The sequence below is a fragment of the Bos indicus genome, chromosome 4 (assembly GCF_029378745.1).
Source record: "Bos indicus isolate NIAB-ARS_2022 breed Sahiwal x Tharparkar chromosome 4, NIAB-ARS_B.indTharparkar_mat_pri_1.0, whole genome shotgun sequence".
NCBI lineage: Eukaryota > Metazoa > Chordata > Mammalia > Artiodactyla > Bovidae > Bos > Bos indicus.
In genome coordinates this window covers 103,003,802-103,020,985 of record NC_091763.1, presented here as the reverse complement: position 1 = coordinate 103,020,985, position 17,184 = coordinate 103,003,802, and the positions used below count along the sequence as shown (strand labels likewise).

At 44.0% G+C, this 17,184-nt stretch overlaps 1 protein-coding gene and 1 long non-coding RNA gene across 2 annotated transcripts in view; one reads left to right on the top strand and one right to left on the bottom strand.

Moving 5' to 3' along the window:
- The window catches only part of LOC139182767 (uncharacterized), a 15,809-nt gene extending 13,437 nt beyond the window's left edge, over positions 1-2,372 (bottom strand). The window contains exon 1 of the long non-coding RNA XR_011566323.1: positions 2,298-2,372. This is a non-coding gene — a long non-coding RNA (uncharacterized lncRNA). The remainder of the gene's footprint in view (positions 1-2,297) is intronic.
- Positions 638-17,184, top strand: ZC3HAV1L (ZC3HAV1 like). The gene is made up of 4 exons (XM_019959161.2): positions 638-2,636; positions 3,775-3,910; positions 10,389-10,647; positions 12,962-17,184. The coding sequence occupies exons 1-4, from the start codon at positions 2,266-2,268 to the stop codon at positions 13,087-13,089; spliced, it is 894 nt and encodes a 297-aa protein (XP_019814720.2). The 5' UTR covers positions 638-2,265; the 3' UTR covers positions 13,090-17,184.

Sequence of the window (17,184 nt, the reverse complement as noted above, 5' to 3'; positions counted from 1 at the left end):
AGAAATATCTACAAAATGAAACTTATAAATTCTCAGCCAAAACAGTCAGGCATATAAAATAGGACAAAGTGTTAAGATTTTATAACTCGAGGAAATCGATATATATGGGTGCTTATTTCACTATCTTCTAATTTCCTGCTTGAAAAATTGTCTACTACTAATTAAAAAAAATAAAAATAAAAACACCTATCCTGGGACTTCCCTGGTGGTATAGAGGTTAAAAAACTGCCTTCCAGTGCAAGGGACAATGGTTGGATCCCTGATCCAGGAAGATTCCACGTGCCAAGAAGCAACTAAGCCCGTGTGCCACAACTACTGAGCCTGTGTGCTGCAATTATTGAAGCCTGTGCTCCGCAACAAGAGAAGCCACTGCAGCGGGAAGTTTGTGCACTGCAATGAAGAGGAGCCGCTGCTAGCTACAACTAGAAAAAGCCCTCGAGTGGCAATGAAGACCCAGCACAGCCAAAAATAAGTATTAAATCAAATAACATTTATACGTAATATTATATATAATAATTTAATAATAGAACATTAAATAATCATAAAAAAACACTTATCCTACAATATAGCCAAGCACTGTTTTTTGGGCTTTTTTTAAAGGATTTATTTATTTATTTATTTTTGGCTGTGCTGGGTCTTCACTGCTGCGTGAAGGCCTTCAGGTGCAGTGCGCAGGCTTCTCATTGGAGTGGTTTCTCTTGTTTTGGAGCACAGGCTCTAGGCGCATGGGCTTCAGCAGTTGCCACCTGTGGGCTCAGTAGTTGTGGTGCATGGCTTAGTTGCTCCTTGGCACATGGGAATCTTCCTGGACGAGTGAGAGAACCTGTGTCCCCAGCACTGGCAGGCGGATTCTTTACCACTGAGCCACCAGGGAAGCCCCTAGCCTGGCACTGTTTTTAAGTGCTGGGGATACAGCAAGGAACACAAAATTTCTGCTCTCACAAGCTTGAATTCTACAAATATATAAACAAACAAGAAGAAAAACATGAGCGGTAAGTTCCATCCAGAGACCAGGATGCTACTTTAGAGTGGGAGGTTAGGAAAGGCCATACCAAAGAGAAGACTTTTAAGCTCAGTTTTGAATGACAAAAAGACTACTAGATGGTGATAGGGATGCCTGGGAGCATTCTAGCCAGAGGGATCACTCCCCAGCTGAGATTCCTTCAGTTGCTTCCCAAAGTCTTCTGAAGTCCAACTTTCTTAACATGGCAGAAAAGATCTTTGAGCATCTGGCCAGTGGACTTTCTCTTTAGCTTCTTCACATGCCATTAACTTATTTAATCTTCACAACCACCTTGCAAGATAGCAACTCGACCAGGTGAGTTCCTCAATCATGTTTTATCCATCTCAGTACTCCATGGCTGCACTAAGAGTTGGCTCAAAAAATGCTCATTAAATCAGCATGGCCTTGGGCAAAAAGCTCTTTAGCAAACCTTCCCTGGTGGCTCTGACAGTATAGAATCTGCCTGTAATGCAGGAGACCTGAGTTCAATCCCTGGGTGGGAAGATCCCCTGGAGAAGGGAATGGCAACCCACTCCAGCATTCTTGCCTGGAGAATTCCATGAACAGACTGTATTCCTGGCAGGCTACAGTCCATGGGGTTACAAAGAGACAGATAGGACTAAGCCACCAACATTTAACAAACCTACAGGTCTAAACCAGTGCTGTCTAACAGAAGCATTAAGTGAGCCTCGTGTGTAACTTTACATTTTCTCATAGCTGCCTTAGAAGTGAAAGAAACAGATGAAATTATAACATTTTATGTAAATATTATCAATTTAACATCGTTAATATAAAATTTTAGTTTCTCCATTCTAAAGCTTCCAAATCCAGTCTTTGTATATTTCACACATCCCACTTCAAACTGGTCACATTTCAAGCACCCCAAAACCACCTGTGGCTAGCGGCTAAGTCCTGAGATCGCCTCCTTAAGGCCGCCCAGCTACCACACCTTCTACCACATTACCTGTTCCATCTTCTTTGCAGCCCTTGCTAGTATTTCCCAATTCCCTCCGACTATACAAGTCCCTCGAGGTGAGGACTTAACCTTCAAGGGTGCCTGACGTAGAGCAGGCGCCGGATCAGGATTGTCCTCGCCTGATCTGCGCCCCAGGTGGCCCCGGGCCCCGGGGCTGTTCTCTCGCACGGCCGCCCCTCGCCCGCCCTTTCCCAGGCCCTTCCCGGGAACCGGGTTTGAAGTCGTGGACGTGACTGGGAGGAGTCTGCCCGCCTCGGATTTCCGCACAGGGAGCCGGGCCGAGACCATGGCGGAGCCCACCGTGTGCTCCTTCCTCACCAAAGTGCTGTGCGCCCACGGCGGCCGCATGTTCCTGCAGGACCTGCGCGGCCACGTGGAGCTCTCCGAGGCCCGGCTGCGGGACGTGCTGCGCCAGGCCGGGCCCGACCGCTTCCTGCTGCAGGAGGTGGAGGTGCGGGAGGGCCCGTGGGACGCCGAGGCCGAGGTTGCGGCCGGCGCGGGCGGCGGCGGCGGCGGCGGCCCTGCGGCCTGGCGGGTGGTGGCCGTGTCCTCTGCGCGCCTCTGCGCCCGCTACCAGCGCGGCGAGTGCCAGGGCTGCGACCAGCTGCACCTCTGCCGCCGCCACATGCAGGGCAAGTGCCCGAACCGCGACTGCTGGTGAGGCTGCGGGCCGGGCGGGGCGGGGCGGGGCGGCGGGCGGGACGCGAAGGTCTCGGCGCGGAGGCCGCGGGCCTGACCCGTCCAGCCGGGAGCTGGACCCAGAAGGAAAGGAGAACGAGGGTCGTCGATCCGGGCCGGACGACCCCTTCTGGAAGGGCAGAAGGGAAGCCCGGGGAAGGGGCCCCTCCACGTCCTTCGGGCGGAGGCCTCCCCCGCGCTCCCAGCTGCGGAACGAGACGGAAGATCGTCTCAATTTGGGTTTCTCAATCACCTCTCTCCGCCCCAAATTTGCAGCTTCTTCTCCTTCCCCGCCCCCCGTCCTCCACATCAGGGCCGGGATAAATCTGGACTTTTGAGTTCTTTTCCTTCAGGGGCCCTTTTGCCGCCATTTACGGACCCGTGGAATTCACGGATCCTTTGTCGAAGAAATCGGCTTTTCCCACTTAAACAGTTTCAGCAGAAGAGAGTCTGTGCTCTGTGGGTTTAGAACGCGCGATCTAGGTCGACCCCCGCCAGGAAACGGAGGGTGGGGTGATTTGTGTGAGGTCGTTTTAGTCTGCCTCCTGACTCCAGTCTTCCTTGGTCGTCTCGAGCGCCCCCAAGTGGGTGGGGGAGGAGGCATGCATTCTTGTTAAGGTTGGGGGATGGTGGGCTGGGCAGCCGTTTGGGGTGGAGAAGGCCAGTGCAGACGTCTGCAGACCCCACCGGCTGGGACCCTCCGTCAAAGCAGGTGACTGGGGGAGAGGGTCCCCTTGGCCGTAAAGTGTCTTTATTCAGCCTGAAATGGCTTTGGGAGGGGAGTTACTTTATCCCAGCTTTCTTATTATCAGAGCTTACTAGACCGTAAGGGGGTCCAGGGTTTCCCTGGTGGCTTGGACCGTAAAGAATCTGCCTGCAATGCAGAATCTGCCTGCAAAGGGGGAGACGGGGATTCAGTCCCTGAGGCAGGAAGATTTCCTGGAGAAGGCAATGGCAACGGGCTACAGTCCATAGCGTCGCAAAGAGTGGGACACGACTGAACGACTAACACACAGGATACACCCCAGACTGTAGTTGAAAGCCACCCGAGGACAGGGATTTGACGATCTGGCTCCATCCTCATCTGGGCCTCTGATCCAGACCTTTGTGGTTCTAGGTCTACCTGCACGCTTTCTCATGATATTCACACGCCTGTCAACATCCAGGTTCTGAAAAAACAGGGACTGTTTGGTCTCAACGAGGCCCAGCTTCGGGTCCTGCTTTTACAGAATGACCCCTGCCTTCTACCAGAGGTGAGTCGCCCTCATATTGCCCAAATTCGTGAAAAGAGTCGGAGAAGAACATCAAATGTTTGCTTGCCCAGGACAGCCTGAGGGGAAGGGGGCGGGTGTGGTACAGTGGTGACCTTCCTGGACTCTCAGATTTTATTGGGCTTTGATACATCTTGACATACAAGGAATGATGGACCTGTGTGGGATAGAAATAATAATAATGGTTTGTGGAATTTTTTTTTTTTTTTTGAGTTCTTACTGAATGCTAATTATTGATAGTTCAATTATCTTAAGCTATTAGTAACTGGTGAGTGAAGTATGCCTGTTCCCGTTTTACAGGTGAGGCAACTGAGGTTTGATTAAATAACTTGCCCAAGGTCACATAGTAAATGGCAGATTTGAGTTTAGTTTTGTCTGATTATGAAGCCTCGGTTTTGTAAATTACCTGTTTATACTTTTGCTGGTTTTTCTATCCAGGCATTTGTCTTTTTCTGTTAATTCATAAGATATCTTTAACTACAAATCCCTTTTTGGGTCACATTTGTTACAAGTATTCGCCCCCATTTATTTTGGGGGACTACATTAATTTCAATAACCTCAGATATGCAGATGACACCACCCTTATGGCAGAAAGTGAAGAGGAACTAAAAAGCCTCTTGATGAAAGTGAAAGAGGAGAGTGAAAAAGTTGGCTTAAAGCTCAACATTTAGAAAACGAAGATCATGGCATCCGGTCCCATCACTTCATGGGAAATAGATGGGGAAACAGTGGAAACAGTGTCAGACTTTATTTTTTGGGGCTCCAAAATCACTGCAGATGGTGACTGCAGCCATGAAATTAAAAGACGCTTACTTCTTGGAAGAAAAGTTATGACCAACCTAGATAGCATATTCAAAAGCAGAGACATTACTTTGCCAACAAAGGTCCATCTAGTCAAGGCTATGGTTTTCCAGTGGTCATGTATGGATGTGAGAGTTGGACTGTGAAGAAGGCTGAGCACCGAAGAGTTGATGCTTTTGAACTGTGGTGTTGGAGAAGACTCTTGAGGGTCCCTTGGACTGCAAGGAGATCCAACCAGTCCATTCTGAAGGAGATCAGCCCTGGGATTTCTTTGGAAGGAATGATGCTAAAGCTGAAACTCCAGTACTTTGACCACCTCATGTGAAGAGTTGACTCATTGGAAAAGACTCTGATGCTGGGAGGGATTGGGGGCAGGAGGAGAAGGGGACGACAGAGGATGAGATGGCTGGATGGCATCACTGAGTCGATGGATGTGAGTCTGAGTGAACTCAGGGAGTTGGTGATGGACAGGGAGGCCTGGTGTGCTGTGATTCATGGGGTCCCAAAGAGTCAGACAGGACTGAGCGACTTAACTGAACTGAACTGAGACATTAATTTTAATTGCTTCACAACTCCATAATGTGGTTTCAAATGGTTAAAAAGTACTCATCATAACTGCTATAATGGCAAAATTAGCACACTTATATCTGTTTAGCTATACACAAAGAATTTTCAAAAAAAAGGGTTGGAATCACCAAAGAAGATATTACAAGAAGTCTCCAATTAAAAGTAGAGTTTTCTAATCTAGCACAATGATTCTGTCATAGACACTTTCTATATTGGTGGCGCTAGTGGTAAAGAACCTGCTTGCCACTTTAGGAGACATAATGAGACACAGGGTCCATCCCTGGGTCAGGAAAATCCCCTGGAGGAGGGCATGGCAACCCACTCCAGTACCCTTGCCTGGAGAATCCCAAGGACAGAGGAGCCTGATGGGCTACAGTCCATAGGGTTGCAAAGAGTCAGACATGACTGAAATGACTTATCACACACACACACCTTGCCAGAAAGGGGATGGGAAGAAGGGAGGATGTTAGGAAAACAGAGTAGCTCATGATTGTGGTCCCACTTTAACTCAGAGGAATTTCAGGGTCTACAGGGAAGAAATTCAGAAGGTGGTGGGGGGGTTTGAGCTAGAATCTTTGGTAGCTCAAAAATGGGTAGAGCTCAAAAATTGGTAATTGGTAGAGGCTGCCCACCAGGCAGCAGTCTATACTCAGAAGTCTGGAGTCAGCCTTAGGAGCCAACAGGCTTCTACTCGGTGTCCATGTGCTTTCTGATTTCAGGTTCTGAAGCCAGGTTTGGTATGTCATGAGCCAGATTCGTTCCAGCCATGTTGCCTGATGCAGTCCCAGCAGCAGCTGGAGCAGGTGCTTGGCAGGAAGGGAGAGGAGGATGCGGCACCTAGGGGAGAGCGCACTTCTACTTACCTTTAGTGTTTATGGATTTTTTTTTTTTTGACTAATAGAAACGTAGCGTTTTTATATTGTTAAACTTACTGAATTTTTTTCTTTATGGCTTCTCCCCGAGTGTCTGGGTCCAGCCTCATTCTGTTGTATTAGTCTATGTCAGTGTTCTGTGAGCAGCTGATGGGTTGGCTGCATTTATGACAGGAGCCTGCCTTCACGTTGATCATCTGAAGCTGGTAGTGTGTGTCATGGGGGCTTCCCAGGTGGTGCTAGTGGTTGAGAACCTGCCTGCCAATGCAGGAGACATAATGAGACCCTGGTTCGATCCCTGGGTAGGGAAGATCTCCTGGAGGAGGGCATGGCAACCCACTCCAGTATCCTTGCCTAGAGAATCTCATGGACAGAGGAGCCTGGTGGGCTACAGTCCATGGGGTCGAAAAGAGTTGGACACAACTGAGGCGACTTAGCACACAGCACAGTCATGTGATGCAAAACACGGCCACTTAGACAGCAGGGACCATGGACAAGCAGGTGGGAGAGGCAGAAATGGTACCTCGAGTCTCATGTGTGAAAATACCTGATGATCCCTTTTTACCTGTCTCCCAAAGATTCAGCACATAGTGCAGGTCCAGTGTATGTAAAACGTCAGTAAGGGGTGGGACTTCCCTGGTGGTTCAGTGGTTAGGACCCTGCACTTCCATTGCAAGGGGTGCAAGTTCCATCCCTGAATGGGGAACTAAGATCCTGCGTGCCATGTGGCGCCCCGCCCCCCCACAAAAAAACCAGCGGGCCCACATATCGCAGTGTGTATGGACATGTAAGTTGCTTCAGTGTGTCTAACTGTACGACCCTATGGACTGTGGACCACTATGGCCCCTCTATCCATGGGATTCTCCAGGCAAGATACTGGAGTGTGCTGCCATGCCCTCTTCCAGGGTATCTTCCCGACCCAGGGATGGAGCCTGCATCTCTTACTTCTGCATTGGCAGGCAGGTTCTTTACCACTGGTGCCACCTGGAAAGCCCAAATATTGTGATATTATGATTTATAATAAGAAATATATATTTGCTCTTCATCTCTGTCTCTGGCACAGAGTTCCTAAAACTCTTGAAATTTCCTGAATGTTGAGAGCAATAAAATATTACTTTTGTTATGTTCATGTGATGACTTTTGAAAAGTTCCTAGGTGACATGGGGACTGGTTTCCTGAAGAACCGATTACGTGATTAGAAGGTTGGAACTTTCAGTCCCACCTCCAGTCCTGGGAGGGTAGTGGGTCTTGAGGTTGAGTTCAGTTACCAGTGGCCAGTGATTTAATCAAGGAAGCCTCCATAAAACCCCAAAAGGATGGGTTTTAGAGAGCTTTCAGGCTGGTGAACACGTGGAGGTCCTGGTGGCCATAGAGAGTCTGGAAGCTATACCCCTCCCCCATGCCCTTTGTGTCTCTTCCATCCAGCTGTTCCTGAGTTATATCCTTTGATACTTCCCTGCTGGTGCTAGTGGTAAAGAACTGGCCTGCCAGTGCAGGAGGAGGTCTAGGAGACGCCAGTTCGATCCTTGGGTTAGGAAGATCCTCTGAGAAGGGAACGGTGATTCACTCCAGTATTTTTGCTTGGGAAATCCCATGGACAGAGGAGCCTGGCAGGCTGCAGTCTGCAGGGATAATAAACTGGAAATTTAGCAAATAAAATGTGTCTTTGAGTTATGTGAGCCTTTCTAGCAAATTAATTGGACACAGGGAAGGGGTTGTGGGAACTTCTAATCTATAGCTGAAAGATCAAAAGCACAGGTGTTAACCTGGACTTATGATTTGTATCTGAAGTGAGGGCAGGCTTGTGAGTGGTGGTTTAGTCGCTAAGTCGTATCCTTGTGATCCAATGGACTGTATAGCCTGCTAGGCTTCTCTGTCCATGGGATTTTCCAGGCAACAATACTGGAGTGGCTTGCTATTCCCTTCTCCAGAGGATCTTCCCGATCCAGGGATCGAACCCGGGTCTCCTGCACTACAGGCAGATTTTTTTTTTTTTTTTACCCACTGAGCTACCAGGGAAGTCCTAGGCTTGTGGGACCAAGCCCTATCCCTTAAACTGTGTGACCTGACGCCACTCCAAGTCTGTCTCCTGGAGATCATGTCAGACTTGAGTTAAATTTGTGGGATACCTAGTCAGTGTCCGCTGATAATTGCTTGGTGGTGTTGGAAAACACACACATTGGAAATATGAAAATATACTTTGCTGATACATTTGAAAACTTTCATGAAATGGGCAGATCTCTAGAAAAATATTGCATGTCAATATTTATTCAAGAAGAAATAGGAAACCAGAATCATTTTTAAAAAAAAGCATTCAAATAAAAATGTAAAAAACTCACAAAATCAGAATGTTCGGTAAGTCTTCTACAAGAGAGTATTAAGCCCTTACGGATCTATTGCTCAACTTTAATGTATCTTGAAGGAACAGATTATTCTGATTTGGGGGCTAGATCTGGGATCTATTTTCTTTGATCTCCTGTACATTCTGGAACCAGTATTATACTGTTTAATGAAAGTATGTTATATTTTAAGATATGATGTTGTAAGTCTCTATGCCCTTAACCCTTTTTCAAACATTTTCCCTTTAATCAATTCTCACTTGTTTCCTTTTTCAGATAAGTTTTTACAGTCATTTAAATTCCTAAAACTGTTTTATAGGAATTCTTTGGGGGAAGTAGGAATTGCACTAAAATTGTGTGTTCATTTCAGAAAATTGGCATCACAATTGCAGGTAGGAAGCCATTTAAAAAATTTATTGATTGAGATATAATTGATGTACAGTAAGTAGTATGTTAGTTTCGCATGCATCATGTTTAAATACATTATGAAATGATCACCAAATAAGTCTAATAACCATCTGTCTCCATACAATTTTTGCTGTTGTTGTTCAGTCGCCAAGTTGTATCCGACTGTTTGTGAGCCCAAGTTTGCCCAAGTTCATTCATGTCCAGTGAATCAATGATGTGTTGGATGGCATCACTCCATACAATATTGACCATGTTTTTATGCTGTATATTATATTTGTGTGACTTCCTTTAAGATGGGAAGCTTGTACCTCTTAATTCCCTTGCGCTATTTTACCCATCCTCCACCTCTCTGTCCTTGGGCAACCACCCCCTTGTTCTTTGATATCGTTTGTGGTGTCAGTCTCTGGTCATCTGGTCATTTGTGTCCAGTAGAATTGCCCACATTTTAGGTTTGACTAACGTGTTCCTCTAGTATCATTTAACATGTTCCTGAATTTACTGTAAATTGATTGATCTGGAGCTTTGATTGGATTTAGGCTTGAATTATGTAGCAAAAATTTTTTGTACATGTGGTATATTGTTAGGGTGACTAATGGTCCCCATTTACCTGGGACTGAGGGGTTTCCAGCCTTGTCAGACTTTCCTGCTAAAAGGTCCTATTTCCCATTGCATCTTGTCAGGAGGTACACAATGTCTGGTCCCAATGCAAATATTAATAGTGCTCCTTTAAAAATGCCCTTGTCTGGATAATAAATTATCTGATCACGCTGCCTGTCCAGATTGGTTTCCCTGGAGGCAGAGGCTGACATAGGGATTGAGGTACGTGTGATATATTGAAGAAGGGATCCTCGGGAAAAATCTGTAAGGTAAAATAGTGGGAGGGGAGAGCTACAAGCAAGATGGAATGGCCTTGACCTGATTCACACAGAGGCTTGGGAGCAAATATTACTAACTTTGAGGTTCTAGCTTTGAGGCAGGGTCCAGCCTTTTGTACCTGCATAGAAGTCACTCATTGGCTACCAGCTTTGGGAGAGGAGGGCAGGCCAACTGTGAGTGAAGGTCAGAGAGGGGCAGCTGAATGTTAGTTGCAGCTAGGAGAGATGAGGGCCTTCCCAGGTGGCTCAGTGGTAAAGAATCTGCCTTCCAGGGCAAGAGACGTGGGTTCAATCCCTGGGTCAGGAAAATCCCTTGGGGTAGGAAATGGCAACCTGCTCCAGCCTGAAAAACTCTTTGGACAGAGGAGCCTGGTGGGCTACAGTCCATGGGGTGGCAAAGAGTCAGACACGACTGAGCCACTGAGTCTACACGGGAGAGATGTGAGTGGAGGAACTGTTTTATGCCCGTCTGCCTTTCACCCATGGGGACTTCAACAGCCATCAATGATCAGAGGGCGCCATTTAGAGATACTGTCCTTTACTGTCTTGAGATACAGTGAAAACAAACATCCTAAGTGTTGCTTCATTTCTGTCCCAGGTCTGTTTGCTCTACAACAAAGGTGAAGCCCTCTATGGTTACTGCAGCCTCAAGGATAAATGCACCAAGTTGCACGTGTGCAAGTCCTTCGTCAGGGGAGAGTGCAGGCTGCAGAAGTGCAAGCGGTCCCATCAACTCATTCATGCTACATCCCTGGAGCTGCTGCAGGACCAAGAACTGGAGATCTCAAGTGTCGTTAATTTTCAGATCATTTCCACCTACAAGCACATGAAGCTGCACAAGATGCTAGAAAATAAAGGTGAGGCTATCAGAGATGAACAAAACACTATCCACAGTGTAGTGCTGAGCTGGACGTGAGTCTGGGGAAAAAGCACTTTGTAGGTTGATGGTGCTGGGTCCTTGGGAGGCTTCATCAGTCAGTGTTCTATGATATTGAACTGTGCTTCTAACCAAAGGAGGGAGGGTCGGGTTCGAGTTTATTTTCAGCACTGCCCCCAAGTGTTTGGACAGTGTAGCTTCTTGGTAAGTTGGGGATCAGGAAGTAGGAAGAACAGCCTTAACCTCTTTGTTAGGAAAAAAGAGGGCTTCCCTCATAGCTCAGTCAGTAAAGAATCTACCTGCAATGTAGGATACCTGGGTTCGATTTCTGGGTCGGGAAGATTCTCTGGAGAAGGAAATGGCAACCCACTCCAGTATTCTTGCCTGGAGATCCCATGGACAGAGGAGCCTAGCAAGCTACAGTCAGTGGGGTCGCAAGAGTCAGACATGCCTTAGCGACTAAACCACCAGGAAAAAAGAGGAGGAAGGTGGGCTAGAAACATATATAGTTATCCATACTGGAAACATAAGGATAATGTAGAGATGGCTTTCTTTTATTAAGTTGAATTAAAAAATTTTTAATTAAAATTTTAGGAAATTTTAAGCACACTACAGAAGAATTTGGAAAATAGAGAGTAGAAATAAAAATCACATATGACTCACCCTAATCCACAATAATTCACTTCAGTTCAGTTCAGTTGCTCAGTCGTGTTCGACTCTTTGTGACCCCATGAATTGCAGCACGCCAGGCCTCTCTGTCCATCACCAACTCCTAGAGTTCACTCAAACTCACATCCATCGAGTCAGTGATGCCATCCAACCATCTCATCCTCTGTCGTCCCCTTCTCCTCCTGCCCCCAATCCCTCCCAGCATCAGAGTCTTTTCCAATGAGTCAGCTCTTCACATGAGGTGGCCAAAGTACTGGAGTTTCAGCTTTAGCATCATTCCTTCCAAAGAAATCCCAGGGCTGATCTCCTTCAGAATGGACTGGTTGGATCTCCTTGCAGTCCAAGGGACTCTCAAGAGTCTTCTCCAACACCACAGTTCAAAAGCATCAACTCTTCGGCGCTCAGCTTTCTTCACAGTCCAACTCTCACATCCATACATGACCACTGGAAAAACCATAGTCTTGACTAGACAGACCTTTGTTGGCAAAGTAATGTCTCTGCTTTTCAATATGCTATCTAGGTTGGTCATAACTTTTCTTCCAAGGAGTAAGCGTCTTTTAATTTTATGGCTGCAGTCACCATCTGCAGTGATTTTGGAGCCCCCCAAAATAAAGTCTGACACTGTTTCCACTGTTTCCCCATCTATTTCCCATGAAGTGATGGGACCAGATGCCATGATCTTTGTTTTCTGAATCCATTTAATTACAGGCCCTTCAGTCCTATTACTAGAAAATACCAGTCCAGTGGTGGTCAGAGTCTGCAGCAGTTTAGTACCTTTCATTCTCATGTTATACAGCATCATAAATATCATCCCATATTGCTGCATAGTCTATCCTTTATTAAGGTCTATAAAGTGTGAGCTTCCCTGGTGGCTCAGCGGTAAAGAATCCACCTACCAATGCAGGAGATTTGGGTTCAATCCCTGGGTCGGGAAGATCCCCTGGAGAAGGAAATGGTAACCCACTCCAGTATTCTTGCCTGGGAAATCCCATGGACAGAGGAGCCTGGCGGACTTCAGTTCATGAAGTTGAAAAAGAGTCGGACACAACTTAGCGACTAAACAACAACCAAGTGTGGTTTGGTCTTCTTTTAATTATAGTGTGAGGGTATTTATTCCATGAGATTTGCTTATAGCTGAAAATCAGGGGGTAGTAGGCTTGGAAGAATTGCTGACGGAAAAACCAGATATCCAGAATCAGAGCCTCTAAGCTTTAACATGGAAGTTCCTTGTGTTGGAATAGTAGAGAATGACCTGATGAGTGGTGGCTTGAAGGTAGGGAGGACTCTGTTTGTATCAGTGTCAGAGGCTGTGTTGGTGGGTCCCTGAATGGTGGCAAGGCCCTCCCAAACTATTTGATGAGGAGGGCCTGTCCCTGTCTTCATCTGGTCTTGTTTAATGGGTCTCTCCTAACTATGAATTGTGACTTTCTGCTTGCTGTCAAGTATATAAGTACATATGTAATTTTTTTAATCCAGAAGACATGAACTCTCTAAATCCAGAGCATTGGGAGTTTTACCAGAGATCTGACTAGCTTGGGCTGATGGTCCCAACATAAAATGAAATTTTGAGTGATAAAGGAGTATCTTAGGAAACCTCATCTCTTTCTTCTTCTGTTTTAATTCAGCTTCTCCTGCTGAGCATTCCCAGGACCTTGAGAAACGAGGAGGACATGTAGCTGGGGGTGCAGAGGCCCGACCTCTGGTCTCTGGCCCTGCTGCGTCAGCCAAGAAGCCGCGTGCAGGCAAACCTTAAGGGATGTCAGCAAGATAAGAAGATTGTCCAATCGGAAGGTCTAAAAACAAAGCTTCTGTTGAGATTCGATTTGTAACTGTTCATTCACTTAATTGTTTATTAATAATAGCCATAATAATACCTACCTCACAGGTTGTGGTGAGAATGAGAGAAGATGGGAAAGGAGAAAATGTCAGATTGGGAGGATGAAATTAGGGCTGAGTGGTTGGGGGTGAGTGAGGTTGGATGTTAAACAGGCTAAGAGAGGTAAAACCTGGAGGGAGATGAGGTCAGTCTGGGCAAATCCTGCAGTTCTGGAGAGCCTTCCCAGGCTGGCTGGCTAGAGCTCTTAAAGAGACAGACTCCTGCTGACCTGTTCTGCAACCCAACCAAGTGCCTATCTATACGTCTGTATACAGAGTTCACCTTGTGTTCAGAGAGTACACACACTTCATGCTGCTTTTTTTTTTAATAGTCCATAAGCATTTCTCCATATGTGTTCACATTTATCAAGCATCATCATTTTTATGCACAGATACACTCATATATCATCCTTTGCTTCACTAGTCCCATTATTCTGGGATATTCTGATTCTTCCCAACAAATTTTGAATACAACTCTTCTTAAAATCCACATAATATTAATTTTTAAGTTATTCTTTGCTTTTGCTTCACCTATATAGTTGCTGAATGATAACTCTTGATTTTAATTTCTTTAAAAATATATGCAGGAATTCCCTGGTGGTCCAGTGGTTAGGACTCTGCATTTCCACTGCAGGGGGCATGAGTCAAAAATATATTATCTATATCTGTACGCCAGTAAATACTTTTCTGTGTGTCTTCTTTCTATATGTCTTTATTTTGTACGGTTTGTACGTGCCCTTGAATTGCTGGAGCCCTCCTCTGTGCTGATGTGAGTTAGCCTTTAATTAGGCTCCTTAAAGTTTTTATAAAATGATGATGGCTGTATATGATATGATATCCAGCCCTTGCGGATCCACCCTCAGCCAACTCTGCAGAGAATTTAACTTTCGGGTGCTCACCGGAGATTTCTACCTCACTCTCTATTCTCCATTTCTTATTAAACTTTTACCAAAGCTCAGATTCCTACAGTGTGAAGGAAGTGTAGCTCATACATTCCTCCAAGTTGTGTCCATTCTTTCTGTGATTAAGACAAACCATCAGAAATCTAAATACCTCGCCCATTCAGTACTGACTTCCTGCTTCCTCCTTTCTCTCTGCCCCTGCCTACCCAGCTGTCTCTGTTGAGTTATACCCCATGTTTGGTTCTTTGTTTTCACCAAGGGATACCACAGAGATCAGCTTTGTGAGTTTCTTTTACTGTGTTTGTTGTCGTAATAGCCCAAATATTGGTGTGTAAAGTTGTTTTCTTTCTTTTTTTAAAAATTTAACTGTCTGGCAATAACATAACATTTGAAGAATAGGCCAAATTGGTGAGCTTTTCATCAGCTAAATTTGTTTAATTTAGAAAACTTTTAATCATGAAAATTTTTATTTTCCTTTGAGGGAAATGAGTAAATATGTCCTTTGTAAAGTGAGAAAGTGCTGTTTTCTTCTGATGGACAATAAAGAGCCATGCAACTTAATGCTAATCCCTTCACTTTGATTGCCAACAACAGTATTTCTGAAAACTCTTAGGTTTTGCATATCTTGTTTCTTTTTTCTTTGTTATGATTTCTTCTGGTGATAACTTTTTAAGAAAAATCTTCACATTTTATTATCACTTACATTTTATTATTTTACTATTATATTTCTTTTGTAAGCCATGTTAAATCCTTAATGGAAACAGTGTAGCGTATAGAAGCATATTCTTTACATCTTTGGTAGATTTGTACATTATTGTATTCTTTTTGTATATCTTTTTAAAATTTTATTTTTGTATTTCTTATAATTATGCCTTTATACATATTAGAGAGTCAAGTTATTGACTCTCTAATCTTTGTTGCAATATTTTATTCCATTCTGTAATATTCCGTTTTAATCTTTGTTCCATTAGTAGTCATTCTGTATAAACATTTTATGTACTCGTACCTGTCTCTCTTATTTTAACTTGATGAGTCAGCTGTTGGAGAGTTATCAGGTTAGAGTTTTCTTTGGCAATCCATCAGGGCTTAGATGAAGCTGCACATCTATAGGCTCCCTCAACTCCAAATACCCTAAATTGAATGACTGACTTTCCTTCAGACTTGTTCCTCCTTTTGTTCTTAATGTTGAAGTGTCCGCACCAAATGACTTGAGCGAAAACCCTGCAAAGTGTCCTATACTTTTCTTTTCTCCTTATTCCGTGTCAGATTGGTTACCCCATGTTGGAGAATTTTCCACCTTAAAAATCTCTCAAATTTTTGCCCTTCTCTACCCCTTTCTTTGCATCCCCAATCCACTGCCTTTATCTAAGCCCTCATCACTTCTTATATTTATTTTATAGATGGATAACTGTGGTTTTCAAGTCCTGTCTTGTGAGAATTTTGTGGTAAGAGTTGGTAGCCCCATTGTAGCGTGAACTTCAAGGGTGGTAGTGCCATTGTTGTTTTTCATGCAGCAGGCCTTTCCTGTTGTCATTGATGTCCTTACCCCCCTTCTCTCCCTTTGCTGCCTGGTTAACCTTTTGAAATGCAGACCTAATGGCATTGCTTTTTTCTGCCATAGCTTCAGTGGTCCCCATTATGGAGAGTAGAAGTCATAAAACTCAAATCCCTACAAGGACTAGCAAGTTAAGGTAAATGGACAAAGTGAGATGGATGTGAGAGGAATGGGAGGAGAGAGGAAGTGCTGTGGCATATTGTCCCGTCTGAAAGGGGCACCTGCCACCTGCTTCCACGTGGGAATGCGGGACCCAATTTGACATATCGTCCAATTTCTTAAAAGAAGCCGAAAATCCAGAAATTTTTATGAGCGGTTTGCTGATTTTTAAATATTGACTTTTAGTTGAGTTTTTAAAATGCAGGTCAGTATTTTGTGAATTGACCTACTTGCAGTTTTTGGAATGTGCCATTTTATCTTGTGATTCTGTTTGTAAGTGATGCTTCTTCTAAATAACGCTCTTTCCTTCCTCCTGCCTCAAAACCTGGCAAAATTAGGTTCTTTAAGATTCCAGGTTAGCCTTTCCTGACCCCAAGACAGGCAGTTCTCCTCGTGTTCTCCAAGCTCTAGCACTTACTACATTACATTGCAATGCTTTGTGTTTTTATTCCCTGGCTTTGAGCAAAGACATTATTTATTCTTCTTGCAAAATTATACACTTGGTAGTTAAATATTTTTTGCCATATAGTGAATTAAACTCTTCATTTTCATCTATTGAGTCAGTATCATATTGCTCTTCATTGATTCTCTTTCTCCTCACATATTTTTAATACTAAAAAATATTTTTCCCATAAGGAATGTCTTATATAAAGTAAACACCCTTTTGATACTTCAATTTGCATTGTCTAGGTCTAAAAGTACCTCTTTATGACCTATGTTTATGATGCTAATTCCTTCCATCAAGGAATAAAGTCTACATTATTGACATATTTCTTGATTTCTTTCTTTATAATTTGTTCATGTTTTTGTCTAGATCTCGAATATACCTTATTGCATAAATTCTGTCCTGGCTAAATATGTCAGTATTGCTACTCAGTATGGGGACTCTCTATCATTAGAATGCTATTGATTTTCAAAGTATTTGTCTTTAGATGAATTGTCTTCATCCTATCAGTATTAGATGGTTTGTATTTATCTTTTCATGTATTTCTGTTATATCTTTGGTTAAATAAAACTGTAATAGCATATTTTGGATATTTCTTCATTAAATATGAAGTTAATTGTTGGCTTTAAATAAATATTCTCTATTATAATAAGGGAAATAGCATCTTTTATTCTTGTTTATTGAAAGCTTTTGGTAGGAATTGGTATCTTTCGATATAATCATAATTTTAATCATTTAAATCACCTAATATTATTATATTAATGGTTTTCATGATATTAAAGCATCTTTAAATTCTTGAGTAAGCTCCACTTGATAATGGTATATATTCTTTTAATGTATTGTTTTATCTTATTTGGTAATTTTCAAGTATATACATCTAAACATTCATAAATAAAGTTCATTTATATATTA

Coding starts and splice junctions, on each gene's coding strand:
- ZC3HAV1L (XM_019959161.2), top strand. CDS start 2,266: ATGGCGGAGCCCACCGTGTGCTCCTTCCTCACCAAAGTGCTGTGCGCC. Junction 2,637..3,774: donor TGCCCGAACCGCGACTGCTG/GTGAGGCTGCGG, acceptor TTGTGGTTCTAG/GTCTACCTGCACGCTTTCTC. Junction 10,648..12,961: donor CAAGATGCTAGAAAATAAAG/GTGAGGCTATCA, acceptor GTTTTAATTCAG/CTTCTCCTGCTGAGCATTCC.